Raw genomic sequence first — 22,136 nt, 5'->3', positions numbered from 1 at the left:
TTGAATATTGAGATAGGATGAGATGATAGCTTCCAATCAGGCCTAAAGGTTTTCAAAACCTAAAATTTACATCATTAAGGACCTTTCCATTGTGCTGCACAACTCTTATCGTTGCGTGCCTGTTAGTGCAATTTGATTTTTTTTATTTAAAAATATTTTTTAAACATATTTAAATATTTTAAAAAATACACAAATTTACTAGTAGTATTTTTTTAAAATATTTAAAAAGAAATTAAAATGTATTAGCGGTCAAACTCAAGAGAAAATCTGCACTTTTAAGAGTGGTTTGTATAGTGAGTTGAAATGAAAGTTGAATAAATTATTGTTAAAATATTATTAATATTTTGAGATTTGAAAATGTTGAATTGTTTATTATATTTTATGTAAAAATTTAAGAAAGTTATAATGATTAGATTAGATGAGATGAAATATTTTTGTATCCAAATAGGACCTTAAATGTTTGGATGAGTTTCCTTCTCCTAGTCTTGCTATATTTTTCATTTAAATCTCTTAACTTTCACGTGCAAATGGTTTCTTTATTTAAAGAAACCTTCCAAAATCTATTTAAAGTATTCAGAATAACATCATAAATAATGACGTGGATTTATAATTTTATAGTAGAATTTAACAACAATATAGTGAGATAGTTGATGTGGTGGTTTCATAAAAGTAGAGTTTTGTGCTTTGAAAATATTATGGGATGTAGATTAGCCGCAAGAATTAAGAAAATTTACTATTAAAAAAAAAAAAAAAAAAAAAAAAAAAAAAAAAGGTTACTCTTCAACTAAGGCACTGTTTGGAATTGAGAATAAATCAGTTCATTTTAATTTTAAGCTGAGTTTAACATTCAAACATCTAATTCTCAGATCATTAAATTCATTTCAACTCAAAACTTTTTTACTATGTAAAACCCATAATCTTTTTCAACTCAACACCTCTTTATACGTGTGACCCATAATCTTTATCAACTTTTCATAAATATATTTAAACTCATCTTAACATCTAAATATATATAAATTCATTTTACGTGGGCTCCACAAAACTCACTCTACTATCTTAATTTATTATTATTTATAAAGAATTCAACTCATCTCAACTCAACTCAACGTCCAAACGGGACTTAAGTTAGCATGCCTATAGACATTATTTAGTAAATAGAACAACCTCTAAAAAAAAAATGGGAGCATTAGTGTTTTGAGTAAAGAGAGAAACCAAGAGCTATTTATATAAGTTAATCATTTTTTCTTTAAGAAAAATAAAAAATGATCCAAAATGATAAAAGTGTTATATTTCTATATAATGGAATAAAAAAAATAAAATATGAAGGTGTAGTATGTAACATAATTCAATAAAACTAATTATTCAATTAAAACAGTAGTTTCTGCTAACACAGAGAAGTATGGCTCTCGTGGGCAATTTAATAACAAGGGCGAGAATTTGTTAGATTGAAGACAGAACAAACAAAAGCGTCATATTTTGTTGGAAAAGGTAACCCATAGATCACCTGATATTAAACTATCTAACAAATGTGAAGATCGTGATTTTTCTCCTCCCAGAATTCTCTTAGGACTTGATCACCTACCTTTGGACTTCAGTTGTAAACCCAAGGAACATCAATGGCAGCTCATGATAATCGTCAAGTAAATCATGAAGAGCTCCCACAAATCATGAAGGCATAAGGCCTCGTCTCCAAATCATAGGAGAACCAGATTCAAAAACCCCACTCCTATATTAAAAAAAAAAAAAAAAATCATCCGCTTTGTGACATTATATTTAATCAAATGTCTTGTAATATAGAGTTTTATTAATCTATTTCTAGCGGCAGCCTTTTTCACAAAACCAAAGGCAAAGGACTTGTTCGCCAAGCCAAGAAACCAAATAATTCTCAAATCAGTAGTTTATTTAAAAGTAATCACGTGATACAAAAATACTTTCATTTCATTTTATTATTATAAATTTTTTACTTTCTTACACAAAATATAAATATAAATTTAATTTTTTAAAGTTTAAAATAATAATAATATTAAAAAATAATATACTAATAATATTTTATTCAACTTTAAATTTTTATTTAAAATCATTCCATCTCATTTCATTTTTAATAAATAACTGACTCCAAATTAAGGACGTAGGAAATGTTTTGACTCGAAATTAAACATTAGTAATCGTCAGAACAACTTTAAGATAATCAAATGATAGAGACAAGGATTTACATTTTGTAAACGACGGAATCGAGCTGATACCGCTGAAAATTGTTAGCAGTTGACTTCTATTTTGGAGCTACTGTATATTATTAAGTTCCTCTCGTATTCTGTTTTGCACACGAAAAGTATGGATTAAATTAAAAAACAAAACCGATTAAGGCCGTTGACGTCATGTAATTTCCTTTTCTGAAAATGACGAAGAACACAAGAAATATCAAATAAGGTATAAATTATTTGAAAAATTCTATACTCCGTCTTACTTACTTTCCGCCGCACGTTCATTCATATATAGTGTCAATTTGTTATAATTTTTGTGAAATTTTATTTGTAATCTTAAATGAGAGATTGTTTGTGTAGTCTAATTCATAAATAAGAGTGAAAGAAAAATAATATATCATTTTAAAAATAATATTTTTATAATTTTTTTAAACATAACATAACGTGCATATGTGTCCCCAAATAGGACTGTACGTAGACTACTCCAGATTTTTACGCCTTCCATTTTCCTTCAGTTTGGCTTCTCGTACCCTCCAAAACCCCAACAATGGCTGCAACTCCCCCACCTGTTGAAAATCGATCCCAACCTCTACCGCAAGTCATAGTCCCGATACCCCCAACTATTTTAAATTTTTTCGGGGACACTTTCTCGAAAAAGTTTGAGCTTCTCAAAGCATGGGAATCTCCGCTCCCTCTCGATCAATTCTTGGCCGCCCATGCACAGTCAGTCCAGGCCATGCTATGCTCCAGCACCGGCCCTCGAATAGTCCCCGAGATCTTACGGCTCCTGCCTTCGCTCAGGCTCGTCGTTACCACCAGCACCGGCCTCAACCACATCGATCTGAGCGAGTGCCGGCGCCTTGGAATCGCTGTAGCCGATGCTGGAGGAGTGTTCTCTGAGGATGTTGCGGACATGGCGGTGGGGCTGTTGATTGATTTACTGAGAAAGGTTTCGGCCGCTGATCGGTATGTGAGACAAGGGCTTTGGGCTGCTAAGGGGGATTACCCACTTGGGTCTAAGGTATTATTCTCTAACTTTATTCTACATGCTTTCTTCAGTTTTCTCTTCCAATTATCATGTTCAATGCGATGCTTATGATGTTCAATCTATCAGCCTGGAATTGAATGTCTTTATTTATGTTTCTGATTCTGTCTAATGCTCTCCAAGAAAAAAAAAAAAAAACAGTGCTTTAATTATTTTTCATATGTACTCGTTTGAGATGAATAAGTGATATCCTGTGCTCTTGGTAAGGTATTAATGACATCCTATGCTCCGTTGATGAGTGCTAATTACAGTTAGGAGGCAAGCATATTGGGATTGTTGGATTGGGAAGCATTGGCTTCCTCGTAGCCAAAAGGCTTGAGGCATTTGGTTGCAGCATCTTATACAACTCGAGGAAGAGGAAGGACTTTGTGTCGTACCCTTTCTATACAAATATCTGTGAACTTGCGGCTAAAAGCGATGCCCTTATTATATGTTGTGGATTGAATGAACAAACTCGGCACATGATCAATAGGGGAGTTTTACTGGCATTGGGAAGGAAGGAGTCATCATCAATGTCGGACGAGGGCTATTATCGACGAGAAGGAACTGGTACAGTGTTTGGTGCAAGGAGAGATTGGAGGCGCTGGTTTGGATGTGTTCGAGAATGAGCCTAGTGTTCCCAAAGAGCTCTTTGATTTGGATAATGTCGTGTTGTCGCCGCATTCGGCTGTATATACACCCGAATCTTTCAAGGTTTTGTGTGACATAATGATTGGGAATTTGGAAGCTTTCTTTTCAGACAAACCCTTGCTCTCTCCAGTCATGTATGAATGAGTTATGGTTTTATTTGCAGGTGAGTTTTTCCCATCTTTTTCTGAGTTAGCGATCTTGTGGATGCAAGTGCATTATTTTATTTTTTTCGTGCATTGTACCAACTCTGAACATTAATCATCTTTCACTGGCACCCTTAAGTTTTCTCATTTTCCATTTTCACGCAACATGTCATATTTGGTGCAGAGCTTTTTCTTACAAAATTACTTGTTCTGTTTTTAGATCATCAAATCAGTTGCTGCAGTTCACATAATTTGTTTTATCTTGTCATTCTTCTGCACCCTGATTAAGGCAGTAACATGTTGCAAAATGGAACCCAAATTTTAAGTGACTTTGATCCCTTTTTGTCCTGATTGCTACTTTTCTCACTGGATGCTGAATATAAGGATTGGTGTAGTCAAGAAGTCAATGTTATGTCTAAGATGATGAGCTACTCTGCTCCTAGCCTCCTATGATTATGAGCATTGGGCACAAGTCCTGGCCATGTATAATATATGAGTACTGCTACATCAAAGGAATTACACAAAATAATTTTACAAATTAACGTGACTTTATTTGATCTGTTAGATCTATTTTACAATAAAAATAACTTTACAATATGATGAACCATATTAAGTCACATCAATTTGTTGAATTGCTTTTGTGTAATTCATTTGTATTTATAGTATTTCCAACAATAATATATTGGGCAAACTGTCGACGTCGGTGAGTGTCCAATGCGCCTCCATCAAAAGAATTATTTGAATTGTATATGGGCAATTATTGTTCTATGGACAGCTAATTAATTCGATATTATAAGAATCAGGGGCGTACAAAAACCGTTAAAACCGACCGTAACTGCCTCAAACCGGCCGTCGGAGCATGGATCTGGCCGAAATCAACGTAGAACCGGTCGGCTGGCAATAGAATTATGTCAAAACTGTTGTCGGCCGGTGCAGTCCAAGTTTGAAGCTGGACCGGACCGCTAAGCCAACCAATTATATAAATTATATTTTTATATATATTTTAGATAGAACGACGTCGTTTTACTTACATGTATTGATTAGAAAAAGAAAATAGAATGAAATGATGCCTTCTCTCTCTCTCTCTCTCTCTCTCTCTCTCTCATTCTCATCGCACGGTAATGATTAGATGATCGACCGGGATCATGCCGAAACCGTCGTTACCGGTTTCCCCCTCCTTTACCGACTGATTTCGCCCTATTCTATCCATGTGTAGTGGTTATCGGTTCGGTTTTTATTTTAAACCGAAACCGAATTGAAACCATCGGAATAAGAATGATTGTTTCAGCAAGGTGGAATTCATCTTTCTCTCTCATATCTCTAATACTTAACGTTGATGGCCGCAAATGGACATAGAAGAGATTGGAAAAGCACTACAATTATTTTTGCATATCTAAATCATGCATAGTTTGGTGAACTTTTAGGCTAGGTTTGGTTTCACAAATCTTTCAAATAATTTTTTTTCATCTCATTTCAACATTCAAACACCATTCAAATATAATCATTTTTCAAATTTAAATTTTTAATTTTTTCATTTAATCATTACCTAATCATTACAATTTTTTTAAATTTCCAAACAAAATATAAAAAATAATTCAACTTTTTTAAATTTCACAAGAAAATTATATTAAAAATTTGTATTTTATCCCTCTTTTAATTATATCATTTCTTTATTTATTTTTTTCACTCTTCTTTCCTAAAAGTCCATAAAAATCTTAATTCAAATTATTTTACTGTTATTCACAAATTATATCGTCACTATTTATTATTTTCCCATCTGATATGTGTATCCAAAGTTATTAATACTTTAAAAGTGATCGCGATTTGTGTCAGATAATTGAAACACCTAATTGCTTATCATTATGCTCTAGTTATTTTATGTTTAATTAATTCTTATCATAATGTGTTGGGTTTAAATTTCATAGCATAAATTCTGAGAACTTTTGCCAATTTTCTTACTGCATACAGTTTTCTGCAACTATTATGAACGTGATTAAGGCCTGGTTTGGATATAGATGCTTCTATTTCATCCTATCTCATTTCATCTCAATATTCAAATATTAAAAAATAAAAATTTTCAATTTCAAGACTTCAAATTTTTCATCTAATCATTACCTAATTATTACAATTTTTTCAGATTTTCAACCAAAACACAAAAAACAATGAGTCATGCTACACTCACCAATGGCGTAGAGCGACAAATTCTCCCGAAATGGCCAAATGCCTTTTTTTCATACATTGTTTTTGTATCTTTAAACAAGTTTTTTTTAAAAAAAAAATAACAACATCGTTAAAAAACAATTACTTAATCACTAAGTAAAAAAAAGTGTTGGTAGATACTCTCGAGACCCAATCTTGGTAGCCCAAACATTTTTAAAAAATAATTCAACTTTTTCACATCTCTAAACAAAAATTATATTAAAAAAATTGTATTCTAATAATATTTTAACTTTATAATATTTTTATTCAATTTTTTCTTTCTAGTTTCCAAAAATCCCATAAAACATTTTATGTCGTTTCTAACTCATTTCATGTCAACTCAAACCATCTCAATTCACTATCCAAACCAGGCCTAAATGTAGGAGGATATGTGTATGCATGCCTCATGAATGACGGAGGCATTCTCACTCTTATTTTCATAATATTTGTGGTCACTGAACAAGAGAAGATGGTATAATTTTTACTAACTAGAGGCATTACACATCTCTGTCACAGATAACGTGGTTGTTTTCGTTAGTGTAGAATAACTGATGAAAATAAGGCACATTTTATAGAAAAGTGTTTCCAGCAATGTGGAAGTAACGAGCCATTCTCCATTGAGCTTGTTAGACTATTTTGGAAGATATTTCTGCAGTGTTTAGTGCAGTGAGAGATTGGGTTTGTTTGGATGTGTAAATATTTGAACTGGGGTGTTTCAAGGCTCTTTATGCACTGGTCATTCTGTCATCTATCGATACACATATAGGCTCTATATGAACTTCCATTAGGAATTCCAAAGTTTTCTTCTAAAATAATTTCTATATTTGGATGTCAAGATTACCTCAACCTATCTCAAATTAATCATTGATGAGATCTACTACTTTTTTAACTTTTCATCAAAACTTAGACACATCTCAACCTACTCCATACATTCAAATACATATATCAATATATTTATATTCAAACACATCTCAATAGAATCTACAGAATACTTTCTCCATTCCGCGAATCTACCATTGTGTTGGATTTTCTTCTGATAGTTCACATTTTTCAATTGTCTGTCTCAGAGCATTGGCAGTGATTTCATCAAAGTCATCTCTAAAATTTAGCTAAAAGTACATGTTTTACATAAAATCAAAACTATTCAAGATATAACCCCACATTGGATTAGCCAAAACAATAATATAATATAATTTTTTAATAATAATATTTTTAATTTTATTTTTATATTTTGTAACTACACTAGTCATATGTTTATTAATAATTTAATAATTTAATAACCTAATATTTTATCCAACATTCCAATGTGAAAGGCCCAATCGAGTAGCAAGAAAATGAGCAATGTCCCAATGTGTAGTTGGTGTATATTTTTAGAATAAAATAATTCTTTTGAAAATGAACAATGTATCTCTAAATTTGAAGGAAATTTTAGTGGTATTGTAGTTAACATCATTTTGACACTATTATAATACACATCATTTTATTGATATTTAGCTAAACTTATGCAGTGGCATTTTTTGAGGTACACAAGCTCTTGTCATAAGCTACTTTGATAGGCACTGTTTTTCTAGAAAACTGCTTTTACTAGCTTCCCCTACGTAAGATAGAATATCTATTTGTAGTTATAAGCCATTGTATTTGTGTCTTTATTACTCCCTCCTTTTAAGTATCTTTCTTCAAAAAATCTATTTACAACCAGTTTGGGTATCAGTGTGGAACCGTATCCTATGTGGCAACATTTCAAAACGGCGTCATTTGCGTTTTGAAATCAAAGTCCCAAAACTCGTTTCAGGCATATTTCATTTTCACAGACGGACTTCACTTTCTCCCGCTCGATTCAAACCCTTCTCCCCATTCCCATCATCTTCCCCTTTCTGGCTCTGGTTTAGCATCGAAACTCGTTCAAGTTTCAGATTTCACTTCGATCCAAACCTTGCCCTCTTCTCCCCATTCCCATTGTCTTCCCCTTCGTGGCTTTGGTTTAGTGTCGAAACTCGTTCAAGGCTTCTTGTTCTTGTCCACCAGAGCGACAAACACACTTGGTTTTCTTCACTAGAGCCATGAAGCCGGTTCGTCTTCTCCACTAGACCCACAAACCCTGTTATCTCAGGCTCGTACTGCATTACCAAACCACAAACCCGATTCGAACTCACGAAGCCCTGTCGTCTTCAAACACTAGATCTGAAATGTGAAGCCCACATAGCATCGAAACCCGAACCCGAATCTTAACCTCAAAAAATCTAGCATAATCATCAATCGGGCCGAGTTTCAAAATCAGGTTAGCTCTCTGATTGTTATATTTTCTTTTCTATTTTTGAGCTTTGATTAAGAACTTCACTTTGAATCCATGTGAAGAATCATAAGAAAAATTAGAAGTAGTGGACTGAATTTCTATTTGATGAGCAATGGATTCTGAGGGATGTGTATTGGAAATTGTAGAGTTCACCGATAAAAGAAAAATCAATTTCTTACAGCATGGATATTTAATTATTTAGAAAATTTTAATGGATCGAGATATTATTGTAAAGGATATGAATCGGTTTCATGGCTTCCAGAATGGAATTTGCTCTTGTGTTGATTATGCTTTTGTTATTGTAGGTTAAACCGGACTTCTTTGACGCCTTAAGCTGTGCAGAGAAGCAAGTTGACGACTACCAGTCCAGATCGAAGGCTTTGGAGGAGAATTTTAGCAAAGTTGGTGAGTTGAAGAAATCTTCCACTATATTTCTCAACATTTTTTTTTTTTTACTTTGAAACATGCATTTCCTAAAAAAAGTTGACTTAGTTGATTGTCTCAATTAAATTGTATCAGTTTTTGCATTCATTAAATTTTCACCCTGTGCTCGAGACTTCCATGTGGTTTTATTTCTATATTTTGTTCTCTCTATTGCAAGTATTAATCTCATAGTGCTCCAGAGGCAAGTAATCTTGGGAAAATGATAGAAAATAAAATAATTTGTTTGGAATTATGTTTTCTAATTTATCATTTTATATTGTAACCTGAGTCCTGAGCAAATGCTTTATGAGTAAAATGGTATGACTTGCAGTTTTCTTTTTCATTTTTTTAAATAGATATCATTGCATGCACCATTGAAATTCTTTGAATTGTCATTGAGAATTTGATTTAAGCTTCTCCATGCTTGCTTGCACGCATATGTGAATACATGCATTCATACATAGATGTGTGTGGGGGGATTGGTGTAAGCTTCTATCCACTAATTCATTTATGATCCTAGTAGAAGTTGAGAGGTCAAATTTTAGATTGATTCCTATATTCAAAACAAGAACTTGCTGCTACAAAAGGGCATGAACAGGCATTGCAAGAGCAGCTCTTGAAATAGGTGAATGATTTTCAGGAGCGGTTTAAAAAACAATACAATCACACAGGGAACTTGAGGTATCATTGTTCTCTTTTACTAGCCTAATTTCATGTGATGAATTGATGAATCCATTTGGTTTCATGTGATTTTATTTTCTTGTCTCAAAGACTAAAAATTCTAGTTTAATACCTTGGGTTGGGTATAGGAAGGTGTGAATGCCAAATGGGACCCCCCATTATTTCGGATGGATAAACTCTTGCCATTTATAATGATTCCAAGAGTTCCATTTGTTATAGTGATTGAATACACTAAACTAGCATGCACAGACGATGCTTTTATATATGTCCTGTATACTTGGTCCTTTGACTTGAGCAAGATTATCCTTTCCTTGAAGGGCCGAGGTTTCTATCTCTGCCTGGAAGTTCATGATCAGAGGTTCAGTGATAAGAAGTTGGCAGGAACTTGCTATGCAGGAGCAAACCCAATAGGTTTCTTTAGTGGTGACAATAAGCCATTGATTGATCCTTTATTTATGTATGCACACATGCAAGCCTATATGTACATACGTATGTAGTTTTATTAGTAATTTGGTTATTAACAATAGAAGTGATCTAAATATGAACTATAGATGTATTAACTAGATTTGTAAATTATAAGAACAAGTAATGGATTTCAAATCTGCCTTGCCCAGTTGAGTCTTCGAGCAAATACAATTTTTTTTTTAATATCTGATTTTTTTTCTTGTCAGTTATATTTTGTCTGCCCAAAGTATAATAAGGTAAACCAAATTTATATTTGTCAGATTTGCATATTGATTTGCTGGTTGCGAGGTGTACTTTATCATGTTAATTGGGAGTTTGTACTGTGTGTAAGGAGATGCGATGTGTGAATTCTTTGTATGGGCAAATATACTTCAGTTGCTAAAGGAGAACATTTTATCAAGATAGAATAATGCTTGGAAGACGTGGGATGATGTATTAAAGTGCGAGTATGCCGTTCGCAAAAGGGAAGATAAAGTGAGAGAGATGGCGAAAAATCTAAAAAAGGAAAAGTAAAAGTTATTGGGTTTGTATTGGGTTATCACCTTTGTAATAGTATTTGCTTGGTTTGGATAAATTTCATGTAAAAATTCATTTTGTTGGATTAGATCATTAATTGTAGAGGTTCATTTTGGTTGGTTTAAGTAACCATCTATTTGGGTTTGTTTCTGTTTTGCTTGTATGCTATTGTGAAAAAACCAGACTTTGCTTGTAAACTTGTTTTGTAAATTATTTGTGAAACTTACTTGTGTAAAAATGTGACTTTGCTTATATGTTTTGTACCGAAGGGTGTTGTACTGCTTTTATGAACTGGAAATGTTGGAACACATACTGCTAGGTGTTTGAATTCAGAGCTTATCAGATGGGCAAGCTATCATGAGATTTATTTTACTTGTGAAAGGTGTTGTACTGCTGTTATTTTTCATTGTGACTATTCATTTGGCTTTTTTTATTGATAGGTGTTCACTAACGTTATGATCCTAATGTTACCTGCATTGAATGAAAAATCAAAGTCATGCCCATCTTATATATGGAGTACTATTGAATATCTCTTCTTTTGTTTTGCGTTCACGTATCTTTGAACTTTCTGGCAATAAAAAACAAACACATGGAAGTGGTATCCAAAAATATAACAGATAGGTGCATGTCTTGGAGTAATTTCCCATGTAATTTCCCACGCAAAATGAAAGCCAAAAGTAAAATGCACATGTAATCATACACAGACGTCCTGGAGCGGTTTCTTCACATTATATGAACCTACATACCTCAATTCTGAGATTGCATAATTCTATATACATCAGAATACAAGTCATATATATAGCCATAATTCTTGAAAGTGCTCAAAACTGCCTGGATACATTAGAATACAAGTCATACACATAGCCATGACTCCCAGTTGTATGCTACTTTGGCTCATCAAGTACTCAAAATTGCTTGGATATATAAACAAGGGTAGACCAAACAAAGCAACAACCCCATCATCCTCAAAGAAGGAATTATCAGCTTTCAAGCACATCTTTGAGCATTGAAAGGTTTTTGTGATAACCCGAGTTTACTGAAAAAAGATCGAAAAGACTGTTAAATCTCAGGCATATAAAGTCGAGAAGTAGTCTAAGCTCAAATGGCAAATACAGCTAGAACATGTCAACCAAAAGGGGAAAAAAATATGTCAACCAGAGGAAAAAAACACAATGAATGAATAGAAGAAAGAAAATGCACATAATTTATTACAAGGAAAATTGCAAATGTAATACGAGCAACTCATCTACTTCGTAAAATACTCGGGTTAGTTCTATGATAAGGAAAATAAATCAGAATTTTGAAGATCTAATCCATATGACAGATTCCCAAAAACAACAAAATATGGAAGTAATATATCATAAAAACGTATTTTGGCTGCTACTTTTGCCAGGCCATTTACAAAGTGGTGCCACCCACTTCAATTGAATTTTATACTGGCGTCAATCATATGTCTCTATTTTCTTTTTGTTTCAGGGATGATAAAGTAAAACAGTAAGATCCCCATTAGAAAAGAAAAGAAAATGGGAAATTCTAAGATAGAATTCTTCATAAAGAAAAAGAAAAAAAAGGATGGCACAAAGGTTTATTTTATAGTATTACTATTATTAATTGGTGTCTCAAGTAGCCATCACCCAACCAAAACTAAATGTCAACATTAGCAAACCTAAGGTCCAGACTTGAAACATCATTTGCTCACAAACTGAAGAATCAGTCTGCCCATTAATAAGAAAACTGAAGAACCAGTCTGCCCCGGATCATCTACTCGGACAAGTGGACCCTACCACCCTATTTCTCTCTTGTAAATTCACACATACCACTGCAATCTCATCCAGTAAAATTTACCCAAAAAAGCAACGGTTACCAAAGCAAGTCACATGGGGGCGAAGTCCCCAAACCAAAAAACCTCAAGAGTTGTTTCTGAGGATTTTTTACTTGGTCAAAAACTAAAGCAAATCACTCAAAATAGTTTAAAAATCGACAAGACTCCCACAATAGAGTGGTAGAATCTAACTGTAAAGAACACCAACTTAAACATGAAGTTGTAGAAAAATGGCACTTAAAAAGAATAGCTCAGAGTATTATAACTGTAACATATACCCAAAGCTAGTATATCTCATCGTTTGGAACATCAGGTGTCAAGAACTTCATTGGATCTTTACTCGCCAGTAAAAGACATATACATGAGAATGTATGAAGAATAACAGAAAATCAAATCTAAAAGAAGAGAAACAAATACTCAACGTAGCAGTGGAAGAAGCAGATCTGGAAATAAGGAGCAGACCCTCGTCGACGGCGGCTCCGATCTGGAATGTGTGACAAACGGCGACTGCAACAACCGGTTCTTCAATCCACGGCGGCGACCACAGACGGAATCGTTTCGAGGATGGGACCCTAGGTTCAGCTCGAGCAAGGGCTTCAACTTCTTCTTTTTGTTTCATTTTCCCTCACTTCTGCATATTTCATTCAGTTATGCGCCGGCAGTTGTATATAGAAGAATTGTTCTTTCTTTTTGTTCTCCCCTAGGGTACGTAATTCCCACAGAAAGCAATCACACAAGTTCACAACAAAGTCTTGGAGTTGTTCTAGAATCCACTTCCTTAAATTCTCCAAATCTCTAAATATTAGAAAATAAATTTAAGTTTTTGACAAAAGAACATCTCTATCCGGTTCCCTATTTTAAAAAAAAAAAAAGAGATATAAACAGTAGCTCTCTATATTTGTGGAGTTTCTGTTCATCCCTAAATCAATATAGATATATATATATATATATATATTATTCTAAAAATAAATAAGAATTTCTTCTAATCATTTACACTTTCTCTCATATTCATATTTGTTATAGTTAAGATTTGAAAAAAATGTCACCATTGAGATGATCCATTTTTTTTTTAAATTGACCATTTGTAAAAATATGATTTTTTAAAAATATTATTATTACAAAAGTACTGATTTTAAAAATATTATCATTTAAAGAGATCAGTACTTTGTGAGATCAAGCCCCCCCTCCCCCCGGCCTCTTGATCAAGCTCCCTGGCCTTAATTTATGAGATTATTTTTGTATAATCTCTTTATAATTAGAGTACTTCTCAAAAAATTTGGTTGAGTCGAGTGACAAATTTGGTCGAGTCCAAAAAATTTTGGACTTGTTTTACCTAAAAAAGAGCCGGGCCTTTTCTGGTCGGCGTATTGGGCGAAAAGCCATTTTGAGGGTTCCGGTATTTGGGCCCAGCGAATAGCGCTGTTGGGTTTGAAGCTCATATCTGAAATTAGAGTGAATGGCTTATTAATTATCATGTGGAATCAATTAGTAGGGGAATTGGCAAGGAATTAATAATCTATATTGATCACTTGTCTATCTGTTTTGCTGTTTCTGTCATTCGATGATCTCTCCTAACCTTGGGGTGAAGAAAAGCCAAGTGTACTACTTAAACACGCAATTAGCAGCTAGCTAGGCTGTATCATGTAAATGTGCTGAAACTGCATGCTTTACATATATTATCAATGATGGTCATGCATGCGGCATTGAACTATATATATATATATATATATATATATATATATATGTTTGTCTTCGATAGCGATTAGATCTAGTGTTATCCTACGCCGTTAGAGAAAAAGAAATTAAAAACTGTGTGAAGATCGCTAGCTAGCTAGCACCTAGCTACTTAATTATAATATATATATATATATATATATATATATATATATATATTATCTCGTGTCTCTTTCGTGTTTATATATACACACACACTAGTATAGGTCAGTTATATGCATGCGCATGCTGCAAGAAAATTAATTCCTAAAGTTTAATATAATTAATTATTGATATATGTTAATTACTATTAATATATTTATTTATTTAAGCTAGCTAGCTTTGGGTCATATATAATCAGACAGAACCGGCGAAACTGGCTCTTATTATAGACGAAATCCATCTTTCTCTGATCATCACTGCAAATAAAACAATGTTGGCCAAGTCGGATGAAAAAGACATGACCTCGACGTCCATGCATTATATTGGCTCTTGTGTAGTGCGCGAGCTAGCTAGTGATTAATTAGCCGATGCTGATGATCGAATGTATGTATATATATATATATATATTTTAATATTATTAATTTTTGAGATTTAAAAAAGTTGAATTGTTTATTATATTTTGTATGAAAAATTTGAAAAAATTATAATGAGGAGATGAGATAAGATGAAATATTTTTGTATCCAAATGAGACCTAAAGGCTAAATGTTTCGACGAGTTTCCTTCTCCTAGACCCTTGTCTTGCTATATTTTTCATTTTAAATCTCTTAACTTTCACGTGCAAATGGTTTCTTTATTTAAAGAACCGTCCAAAATCTATTTAAAGTATTCAGAATAACATCATAAATAACGACGTGGATTTATAATTTTATAGTACTAGCATGAATTTAACAACAATATAGTGAGATAGTTGGTGTGGTGGTTTCATAAAAGTAGAGTTTTGTGCTTTGAAAATTTCATGGGATATAGATTAGCCGCAAGAATTAAGAAAATTTACTAAAATTAAAAAAAAAAAAAAAAGTTACTTTGCAACAGGCACCGTTTGGAACTTGAGCTGAGTTTAACATCCAAACACCAAACTCTCAAATCATTAACTTATCTCAACTCAAAACCTCTTTACACGTAGGACCCATAATCTTTTTCAACTTTCTATAAATACATTTTAACTCATTTTAACATCTAAATACATCTAAACTCATCTTAGATGGGCCACACAAACTCACTCCACTATCTCAATTCACCATGATTTATAAGGAACTCAACTCATCTTAACTCAGCTCAACATCCAAAGGAGCCTAAGTTAGCATGCCTATAGACATTATCTAGTAAATAGAACAACCTCTAAAAAAATGTGAGCATTAGTGTGTTTTGAGTAAAGAGAGAAACCAAGAGATATTTATATAAGTTAATCTATTTTTCTTTAAGAAAAATAAAAGATGATCCAAAAGTGATAAAAGTGTTATATTTTTATATAATGGAATAAAAAAAAAAATAAGATGAAGGTATGGTATGTAGCATAATTGAATAAAAACTAATTATTCAATTAAATTAAAACAGTAGTTTCTTAGTGCATCCTCATTGGCTTGGCCAAAGTCCAATGATACTAAACTTTAGCAAATATGTGTCAAAAAACCACCACATTGGATTAGGCATTGCTATAAAATTTTAGACTTCAATTACAGTGATTCTCTAAATTTGTAGATGAATAGTAGATTAGCCAAACATCAAAATATTCAATTCTCACTCCTCTCACAAAATATGTAGGTATTTTTGTAATTAAAAAATTTGGTTCGATTTATTATTATTAAATATAAAATATGATAAAAATAAATTAATTAGTTAATATTAATTAGAATATTAATTATTAAGTTAATTATAATGATAAGTTAATTATAATATAATAATTATTAATATTAATATTTAATGTAATTTAATATTTAATAAATGTAATAAATATTATTTTAATTTAATTAGAATATAATTATTATTAATATTAAATTGGTAGAATTATAAAATGTGATACAAATAAATTAAATAAAAAATTATTAAATTAATAATATTTTATTATTATATAGAGAATAAATGACTAAACCAATACAAAAATTGAATTTAAATAGAATATAATAACAAGAGCAAGAATTTGTTAGATTGTAGACAGAACAAACAAAAGCGTCATATTTTGTTGGAAAATGCTTGGGCCACCGAGAAAGGTGATCCCAAGTGATCTATTTTGTCTTTTTTTATTTATTATTATTATTATTTATTTAATAATTAAGAAAGTGTTTTTTAAAATATTCAAATAAAGTTTAAAAAATATTTAAAAAAAAAAAAACATTTTGCGCTATCAGTACAATGGAGAGGTAAATTTTGTCGGCCTAGCATTGTCATATTTTGTTTGTCCATATATATTGAACTTTTATCGAGACGAATGAGTGGGACATAATTTTCGGCTTGAGAAAAGGTAACCCATAGATCATCTGATATTAAACTATCAAACAAATGTGAAGATCGTGTGACTTTTCTCCTCCCAGAATTCTCTTAGGACTTGATCAGCTACCTTTAGACTTCAGTTGTAAACCCAAGGAACATCAATGGCAGCTCATGATAATCGTCAAGTAAATCATGCAGAGCTCCCACAAATCCTAGTCCTTGAACCACCACCAATCATGATTTTCTATGGGGACCAGTTCTTGAAAAACTTCAGAGTGTTGAAAGCATGGGAGTCACAACTTCCTCTAGACCAATTCTTGACCATCCATGCACAGTCGGTTCAAGCCCTCCTGATGTCCCCCCGACAGCTCACCGCCAACATCCTCCAGCTGCTCCCCTCCCTGCAGCTTGTGGTTACAGCCAGCGCTGGCCTTGATCACATCGACTTGCCAGAGTGCCGGAGGCGTGGAATTTCCATAGCCAATGCCAATGATACATACTCAGAAGATGTTGCTGATATAGCTGTTGGACTATTGATTGATGTGTTCAGGAAGATATCTTCTGCTGACTCGTTTGTGAGGAAAGGGCTTTGGCCTACTAAAGGAGACTTTCCTCTTGGCTCTAAGGTAATCTTCTCCATGATTTCATTATCTTCACATGCTTGATAATTCTCCTTTGTTTGTTTAGAGTGAAAGTAGTACTCTAGTCTCGGAGCTAAAACTTCGAGAGATTGCCAGTAGTTTATCTCAATCATTGAACCTTGTTAATGCATGGTGATATTTCGGTGAATTTAAGCATATCAATTTAGCCACAATATAGTACACAAATTATCTGTGGGGATGAGAAACCTGATTCCATTGCTTAGTATTGAGAAGTCCCACGTGGTTTAAGAACAAACTCATTATGTACTTTATAAGGAGTTATCTCACTCCTCTTATTAGGCCTTTTATGGGGATAAATTGGTATTTCTATATGGTATCAGAGCAGGTTAACCTATGACTAATGATGGACTCCTGCGACCTATCTAAGATGATGATACCGGAAATACCGGCCCACACGTGAGGGGGCGTATTGAGAAGTCCCACATGGCTTAGACCCAAATTCATCATGGGCTTTATAAGAAGTTGCCTCACTCCTCTTATTATGCCTTTTATGAGGAGAAATTGGTGTTTTTATACTTAGACACAGATGAAAGGACAAATCTGTAGCATACCACGTGACCTAGAAGATGCTTTGTGCCGGAGGGAGTGATTAGATTTCATGCTGGGTAAAATAATTAACTACAATAACATCATGCAATTAATTAATGTAAATGGTGAGTTGAGAAGATGGTTCCTAGGACAAGGGCGATATATAAGTTTGTGTTTGCTATTATGTCTCATTTTAACCTGAAAACATTTGTCACCATTACTACTGCATGGCTTATGTTAAAAAGCAGATCGATGTCAGCTATCAGTACCATGGCTGCAACTAGTTACAATGTTTCATTTTCCGAATTCTGACTAACGTTTGTTAGTGATCCGTAATTCCAGTTGGGAGGCAAGCGAGTTGGCATAGTTGGTTTAGGAAGCATTGGCCAAGAAGTGGCAAAAAGGCTCCTGGCCTTTGGCTGCAGAATCTTATATAGCTCAATGAACAAGAAGCCATACGTACGTTTCATACCCTTTTTATTCTAGTGTTGTGCAACTTGCCACAGATAGCGATGTGCTAATTGTCTGTTGTGGTTTAACCCAACAGACACACCACATGATCAATAAGGATGTCATGTTAGCATTGGGAATGGAAGGCGTCATCGTTAATGTAGGACGTGGGGCGATAATCAAGGAGGAGGAACTGGTGCAGTGCTTGGTGCAAGGGGAGTTGGGAGGAGCTGGTTTGGATGTGTTTGAAAATGAGCCTAATGTTCCTGAAGAGCTTTTCGCTTTGGATAAGGTTGTGTTATCACCACATAGGGCTGCTCACACTGCAGAGACTATGATAGCAATGTGTGAACTTGTGAAAGGGAATTTTGAAGCTTTCTTCTCAAACAAATCCTTACTATCTCCCGTCGTTTTGAATAATTGAACTTATCATCCCATTTTCTCTGCAAGTGATTCTCCATATTGGTGTGATGTAATGAAATGTTACTTACAAAATGATCAAATGTTTTTCATTGCAGATCCTATTGAGCAGTGTGAGTAATAATAGAGATACAACTTTAATTTACCATTTTTTTATATAATTACGTTTTAAATGGAGTGTGCTTTTCACAAGGACGAAGTACAAGTATATACTTACAAATCATCCTCCAAAGGAGTTCACTCAATATTGGCAAGTTAACCTTCAATTCTTTTTCTATCATATAATTAATATTCTATTAAAACGAGTTGTCACATAGTTAAGGTCATTTGGACCAGAAGGCATAAGGCCTCGTCTCCAAATCATGGGAGAACCATATTCAAAAACCCCACTCCTATATTAAAAAAAAAAAAAAAATCATCCGCTTTGTGACATTATATTTAATCAAATGTCTTGTAATATAGAGTTTTATTATTTTATTTCTAGCGGCAGCTTTTCTCACAAAACCAAAGGCAAAGGAATTGTTCGCCAAGCCAAAAAACCAAATAATTCTGAAATCAGTAGTTTATTTAAAAGGTAATCACGGGATTAACAGCCGTTAAACGGTTTCATTTCATCTCATCTCATTTTTATAATTTTCTTAAATTCTCACATAAAATATAATACATAATTCAACTTGTTTAAATTTCAAAACAATATACTAACAATATATGTACTAACAATATAATACATAATAATATTAAAATATAATATATTAATAATATTTTATTCAACTTTTAACTTTTATTTAAAATATCTCATCTTATCTCACTATGAAAATGAGAACTAAAATATATAAACCCGAGAGAGAGGGATTGCGACAACCATTCTAGTACAGAAATGCCTCCAAGTCAATGGATGTATGAAATGTTTTGACTCGAAATTAAACAGTAATAATCGTCAGAACCACTTTAAGATAATCAAATGATAGAGACAAGCTGGATTTACATTTTGTAAGCGATGGAATCGAGACTGATACCGTTGAAAAACTGTTAGCAGTTGACTTCTATTTTGGAGGTACTGTATATTATTAAGTTCCTCCTGTATTTTGTTTTGCACAGCATGAAAAGTGTGGATTAAATTAAAAAATAAATAAATAAACCGATTAAGGCAGTTGACTTCATGTAATTTCCTTTCCTGAAAATGGACAAAGAACACAAGAAATAACAAATAAGGTATAAATTATATGAAAAATTCTATACGTCGTACTCCGTCCTACTTTTTTCTCACTATACGTTCATATATCTCGATGATGAATGAGAGAAGGAAAAAAAAAATTATCATTTTAATAAAATATATTATAATTTTAAAATTTTTTTAAATAACTTGCATGAAGCGTCCCCCAAATAGGACTGTACGTAGACTACTCCAGATTTTTACGCCTTTCATTTTCCTTCAGTTTGGCTTCTCGTACCCTCCAAAACCCCCACAATGGCTGCAACTCCCCCACCTGTTGAAAATCGATCCCAACATCTATCGCAAGTCATAGTCCCGAAACCACCAACTGTTTTAAATTTTTTCGGGGACACTTTCTCGAAAAAGTTTGAGCTTCTCAAAGCATGGGAATTCCCGCTCGACCAATTCTTGGCCGCCCATGCACAGTCAGTCCAGGCCATGCTATGCTCCAGCACCGGCCCTCGAATAGTCCCCGAGATCTTACGGCTTCTGCCTTCGCTCAGGCTCGTCGTTACCACCAGCACCGGCCTCAACCACATCGATCTGAGCAAGTGCCGGCGAGCGCGCCTTGGAATCGCTGTAGCCGATGCTGGAGAAGTGTTCTCTGAGGATGTTGCGGACATGGCGGTGGGGCTGTTGATTGATTTACTGAGAAAGGTTTCGGCTGCTTATCGGTATGTGAGACAAGGGCTTTGGGCTGCTAAGGGGGATTACCCACTTGGGTCTAAGGTATTATTCTCTAACTTTATTCTATATGCTTTCTTCAGTTTTCTCTTCCAATTATCATGTTCAATGTGATGCTTATGATGTTCAATCTATCAGCCTGGAGTTGAATGTCTTTATTTTTGTTTCTGATTCTGTCTAATGCTCTCCAAACAAAAAAAAAAACAGTGCTTTATTTTTCATATGTACTCTTTTAAGATTAACAAGTGATATCCTGTGCTCTTGGTAAGGTATTAATGACGTCCTATGCTCCGTTGATGAGTGCTAATTACAGTTAGGAGGCAAGCAAATTGGGATTGTTGGATTGGGAAGCATTGGCTTCCTCGTAGCCAAAAGGCTTGAGGCATTTGGTTGCAGCATCTTATACAACTCGAGGAAGAGGGAGGACTTTGTCTCGTACCCTTTCTATACAAATATCTATGAACTTGCGGCTAAAAGCGATGCCCTTATTATATATATGTTGTGGAATGAATGAACAAACTCGGCACATGATCAATAGGGGAGTTTTACTGGCATTGGGTAAGGAAGGAGTCATCATGATCAATATCGGACGAGGGGCTATTATCGATGAGAAGGAACTGGTACAGTGTTTGGTGTAAGGAGAGATTGGAGGCGCTGGTTTGGATGTGTTCGAGAATGAGCCTAGTGTTCCCAAAGAGCTCTTTGATTTGGATAATGTCGTGTTGTCGCCGCATTCGGTTGTATATACACCCGAATCTTTCAAGGTTTTGTGTGACATAATGACTGGGAATTTGGAAGCTTTCTTTTCAAACAAACCATCTCAACTCATTATCTAAACCAGGCCTAAATGTATGAGGCTATATGTATGCATGATTCATGAATGGCGGAGGCATTCTCACTCTTATTTGCATAATATTTGTGGTTACTGAACAAGAGAAGATGGTATAATTGCTACTAACTAGAGGCATTACACATCTCTGTCACAGATAATGTGGCTGTTTTCGTTAGGTGTAGAATAACTGATGAAAATAAGGCACATGTTTAATAGAAAAGTGTTTCCAGCAGTGTGGAAGTAACGAGCCATTGTCCATTGAGCTTGTTAGACTATTTTGGAGGATAAAATATTTCTGTAGTGTTTAGTGCAATGAGAGATTGGAGGGACTTGTTTGGATGTGCAAATATTTGAAGTGGGGTGTAATTTCAAGGCTCTCTATGCACTGGTCATTCTGTCATCTATCGATACACATGTAGGCTCTATATGAACTTCGATTAGGAATTCCAACCTAGACTCTTCTGCTAGTTCACATTTTTCAATTGTCGGTCTCGGAGTATTGATAGTGATTTCATCAAAGTCATCTCTAAAATTTAGCTAAAAGTACATATTTTGTATAAAATTAAAATCATTCAAGATATAACCCCACATTGGATTATCCCAAAATAATAATATAATATAATTTTTTAATAATAATATTTTTAATTTTCTTTTTCATATTTTATAACTACACTAACCATATGTTAATTAATAAATTAATAATTTAATAACCTAATATTTTATCCAACATTCCAATTTGAAAGACCCAACCGAGTAGCAAGAAAATGAGCAATGTCCCACTGTGT

At 33.7% G+C, this 22,136-nt stretch overlaps 1 protein-coding gene, 1 non-coding gene and 2 pseudogenes across 2 annotated transcripts; all 4 read left to right on the top strand.

The window, feature by feature from the left end:
• The first annotated feature begins 2,670 nt into the window (after positions 1-2,670).
• On the top strand, positions 2,671-4,502 carry LOC121262769 (glyoxylate/hydroxypyruvate reductase HPR3-like). Its single transcript, XM_041165371.1, is given in 5 exon segments — positions 2,671-3,222; positions 3,498-3,741; positions 3,744-3,770; positions 3,773-4,039; positions 4,240-4,502. Coding segments are annotated over 4 exon segments (993 nt in total). The 5' UTR covers positions 2,671-2,748; the 3' UTR covers positions 4,021-4,039; positions 4,240-4,502.
• A 4,058-nt stretch (positions 4,503-8,560) lies between these two features.
• On the top strand, positions 8,561-8,640 carry LOC121243491. Its single transcript, XR_005936154.1, has one exon. It is a non-coding gene; the product is annotated as a small nucleolar RNA R21 (small nucleolar RNA).
• An 8,083-nt stretch (positions 8,641-16,723) lies between these two features.
• LOC121248159 lies at positions 16,724-18,628 on the top strand (annotated as a pseudogene).
• A 1,393-nt stretch (positions 18,629-20,021) lies between these two features.
• On the top strand, positions 20,022-21,355 carry LOC121248148 (annotated as a pseudogene).
• The last annotated feature ends 781 nt before the right edge of the window (positions 21,356-22,136 follow it).

This window comes from Juglans microcarpa x Juglans regia, chromosome 1D (assembly GCF_004785595.1).
Source record: "Juglans microcarpa x Juglans regia isolate MS1-56 chromosome 1D, Jm3101_v1.0, whole genome shotgun sequence".
NCBI classification, from domain to species: domain Eukaryota; kingdom Viridiplantae; phylum Streptophyta; class Magnoliopsida; order Fagales; family Juglandaceae; genus Juglans; species Juglans microcarpa x Juglans regia.
This window is presented reverse-complemented; position numbering and strand designations above follow the sequence as displayed.